This window comes from Cydia strobilella, chromosome 27 (genome assembly GCF_947568885.1).
Source record: "Cydia strobilella chromosome 27, ilCydStro3.1, whole genome shotgun sequence".
Lineage (NCBI taxonomy): Eukaryota > Metazoa > Arthropoda > Insecta > Lepidoptera > Tortricidae > Cydia > Cydia strobilella.
The window spans coordinates 4176052-4180160 of record NC_086067.1 but is presented as its reverse complement, the minus strand read 5'-3'; the positions used below and the strand labels follow the sequence as shown (position 1 = coordinate 4180160).

The 4109-nt window shown below is 30.8% G+C and overlaps 1 protein-coding gene across 1 annotated transcript; it reads left to right on the top strand.

Annotated features, from left to right (window-relative positions):
* The first annotated feature begins 688 nt into the window (after positions 1-688).
* On the top strand, positions 689-3533 carry LOC134753555 (uncharacterized). Its single transcript, XM_063689462.1, has 2 exons — positions 689-765; positions 1858-3533. The coding sequence occupies exons 1-2, from the start codon at positions 747-749 to the stop codon at positions 3504-3506; spliced, it is 1668 nt and encodes a 555-aa protein (XP_063545532.1). The 5' UTR covers positions 689-746; the 3' UTR covers positions 3507-3533.
* Positions 3534-4109: the final 576 nt, after the last annotated feature.

Below are 4109 nucleotides of genomic sequence, written 5' to 3'. Positions count from 1 at the left end.
AATTTATCTGGATTTTTATAGTCGTACTTGAACATTGCGGTACTATACACCATTTTACAGTGAAATAATCAATTCAATGCACATAAACCATAAGATTTACTAAGGTAATTGACTGAGTTTACTCGCGTGTGACGTCACACGTGTCACGTGATTAGCCCCTTTGCAGAAACAGCGTTTTAAGGCGCGTTCAAAATAAATAAACTTTAACATTGTTTTTTTATATTTAATACAGGAAATTTCACGGAAATATCAATGTAGTGTAATTATTAAGTCATAAACAATCAATTAAAACCATTTTCAAAAATTAGTCAAATAGCCTATAACAATAACAACATCATCGTATTAGTATTTTTTTTATTAATTTTAAAGCATATTTTGATAAGTATTTATATAAATGTTTGGGATTATTTGGGAATTATTATACGTTTACATAAATTAAATGTTTTTAGTGTTTTTCAGTTTTAATGTTTTTAGTTTTTTTGTCTTTGTTTAATTCTGCATTTTCTTTATATTGTTAATAGAGGTATTCTTTCGAAGGTTACATTTTTTTATTTTATTTATTTGGGATCACCAACAGACAATACATCATGAAATTTGTTTACATTCTCGCACTTACATAGAAATAAAATATATACATTAAATTTGCAATAAAAAATCTACTTTATTGAAACTAAACCAAATAAAGTTATAAAAATCTGAATCAAGCTGGATAATAAAAGGTGATGAAATGTTTTTGAAAACTCAATATGCCAAAGACTAGTCGAGGTAAGAATAACTGTTATAATATCAGCTATAATTTTCTTTTCTTTAGAATTTATACATGGTAGGGTAGGGTATTCATCCTCTGGCGTCCCACGGTCCTAATACTTGTACAAATTATCTTCAATGCAATTTAAATCATTATTCAATTGAACAGAGTCTCTTTTGTTTTGTTTCGTCAGATTTATAAGGAAACAAATTTAATTCGATTTTCTAATACCATTATAAACCTTCCTCTTGAATTACTCTATCTATTAAAAAAAAAAAACGGCCAAGTGCGAGTCGGACTAGCGTTCCAAGGGTTCCGTACATTTCACAATTTAAACAATGTATTTTTTATGTGAAACGTGAGTGAAATGTCTTTAAAAAACCCGTAGGGGTCGGATCAAAAACTAAGTAATTAAGTCCGACTCACGCTTGACTGCAATTTCTAATAGGTTTTCCTGTAATCTATAATGTGTATTTTTTCAAAATTTTAGACCCAGTAGTTTCTGAGATAAAGGGGGGGAATGGTCATTTTTTGCCTATTTTCTTGAATAACTTCTAAATTGTTTATCCTAAAATTATAAAAAAAAATATTTGAGATTCTCACAATGAGCTCTTTCATTTGATATGTAACACGATATAGTTTTAAAAGCTTTATTTTTTAATTTTCTCATTTACCCCCCAAAAGTGGCCCCCATGTTTAAAATTCATTTGTTTACGTTACATGTCTGTCTTTGGGTCATAAACTTACATATGTGTACCAAATTTCAACTTAATTGGTCCAGTAGTTTCGGAACAAATAGGCTGTGACAGACGGACAGACAGACAAACAGACGCACGAGTGATCCTATAAGGGTTCCGTTTTTTTTCCTTTTGAGGTACGGAACCCTAAAAAACCGCATATTTGCCTCGCATGTGGAAAAGAAGCAACTTTCTTATCAGTTTTTGAAGTAGGTACAAAGTAAGCCTTTCCGAGCTGGTGCGGTGAAAACTAATTTAATGTTTCACAATGAATTATGGTACAGTGGAATTTTATATTTTTAACGCGATTATTTGCAATAACGCGAGTCAAAATAGGTAGGGATTAAATATTCAAGTGTGATATTGTTTCAGCTGTAATTTTAACTACCATTTTGGCAGCGTCTCTCAGCGTAACTCAATCAAAGCGGACATATGGTAACGTTCCTGATGTTCTAAATGAAGTACTTATAAAATACGAAGGTATTTATAATAATTCTAATAATAATGACAAAATCAAAGACAACCGAAGGTCTTCGTTTAAGGATCCAGACATTGAAAGAGCAATACGTAAGAAAATAACCGAATTGAAGCCTATACTTGACGATGACAGGATACATGATAGTAACGGAAAAATAGATGATCGCGAAAATGGAGAGTCATTTATAGATTCTTCAAAAACAGGACAGGTTGATACCCCAAACCAGAAATATAAGAAAATGAGGAACGAAATAGAAAAGCTTTTAAAGGTTGAACCCATATCGGTAGAAACTAAACGTATTGTGATTGAAGCTTTAGATCAGATCGAAACTGAATTGAACATGAATGATTGCGTTTTGAAGAAGGCAGAAGGAAATGTCATGCGAAGAGGAAAGTTACGTAGAAGCGAACCTTCTATAGTTATTCCCAAGAACATGGCACAGACGGAATTAATTATGAAACATATAAAAGAAAAATGGGATAAAGTAGTAAGTCAATACTCGATGCCCGCTGATTCGAAAACTCATAATGATACGACTCGAAAAGTTGCATTTGTGTTCCTTACACAATTAAGACAGTTTGTTTTTGATGTTCATGACGATTATACAAAACTACAAAACAAGTATACGATTAAATGTTCGTCTAATAAAATAAAAATACACGCTCCAATTTTTAAACAAACAAAAGAACTTAATAGTGATGATACGTGCAGTGACCTTGTTATATGTTCGGCAGAACTATTAGATTTCTTAGCAGATTTTTATAATCAATTAAACGAAACATGTTCTGAAGTGTTCAGGAACTATATTGAGATGTATGAAAGAGAAGTTGAAGCAGGTAAAGATGAGAAAAAATCTTTTAAAAATGTCTTAGAACTTATTTTAGATCACGCACGAGATAAGATAAAGAAAATGTTTTCAAAAGAATTAGAAAATCTAAACGAAATTTTGAATAATTTAGAAAAAAGAAGTGATGGTCTTAAAAACATAATTGATAGAACAGTAGATAATAGTAAAGAGTTAATTTACGCTTCGCTATCTATGAAACTGAAGAAATTGAAACCCAAACTTCGTTTAACTATTAAAGAAGATATAGACGTTTCTATTGGCATAGAATTGGGAAATCTACAAAAAGTATTTAAGGATAAAATGTGTGTAGTATTTCGAACTTGTAACGGTGATATTGCATTGCGGAAAAGTATCACAGGTACCACAGGGCAGGATGATCATATGGATCCAAATAGCATTAAAATAAGATTAAGACTAGGACCTATTATACCATACAAGAGAAATAATTATGATCATAGAAAAAAACAATTGAAAGGACACACAAACAACACCCTGGAATTGAATGACAAAGTAAGTGCAAGAAAAATTAATATTGTTAAATCTTTTAATATCAGTGAATATACTCGTGCAGTAAATGTGACAAGGACGACATATGCAGAGTTTACTGAGAAAGCTACAACAGTAATAATGGGAAATTCGTCGCAAGTGGAAAAAAATGTAACAGAGAGTGAAGACTCCTTAATTTTCTATTTTTAGTACAAAATATATATGTGATAACTGAAAGTGAGATCTTATTGTTTTTTTCTAAAACTCAGCCGTAGTTCAGTTGGTTAGAGCAATCCGACTTCGATGTTCCGGAAGGTATAATATCTTATAATATAGTTATGTTTTATTATACACCGTGTGCCTGAATAGCCACTCAGACTGTAATTAACTATACAGTGTGGAAAAAATTTATGTGCCCTGGAGGGAAAGTACCTTAAAACTCATTTTACTTGAAAGAAACATTATTTTATTTTTAAATTATAAAACTGCAGTCAAATATCGAAGAGGAATCGAACCGACTAAAAAATACTAAATATTCGATTTTATGGATATTTTGTACGACAGACGAGTGTAAGTGTAAGTGTAATTTCTTGAAGAAATTTTAACATTAACATGAAAATAGCATTTTTTTTTTAAGTCAGTTCGATTTCCAGGCGATACAAGCAAATTAAAAAAAAAACTGTGAATGCAGTTTAGTTTTTTTAAATAATATTTCCTTTAAGTAAAATGAGCTAACTTAAGGTTTTAACACAGTTTCCCAGGGCCCATTAATTTTTTTCACACTGTATACCTATTCCATTGGAATAAAAGTAA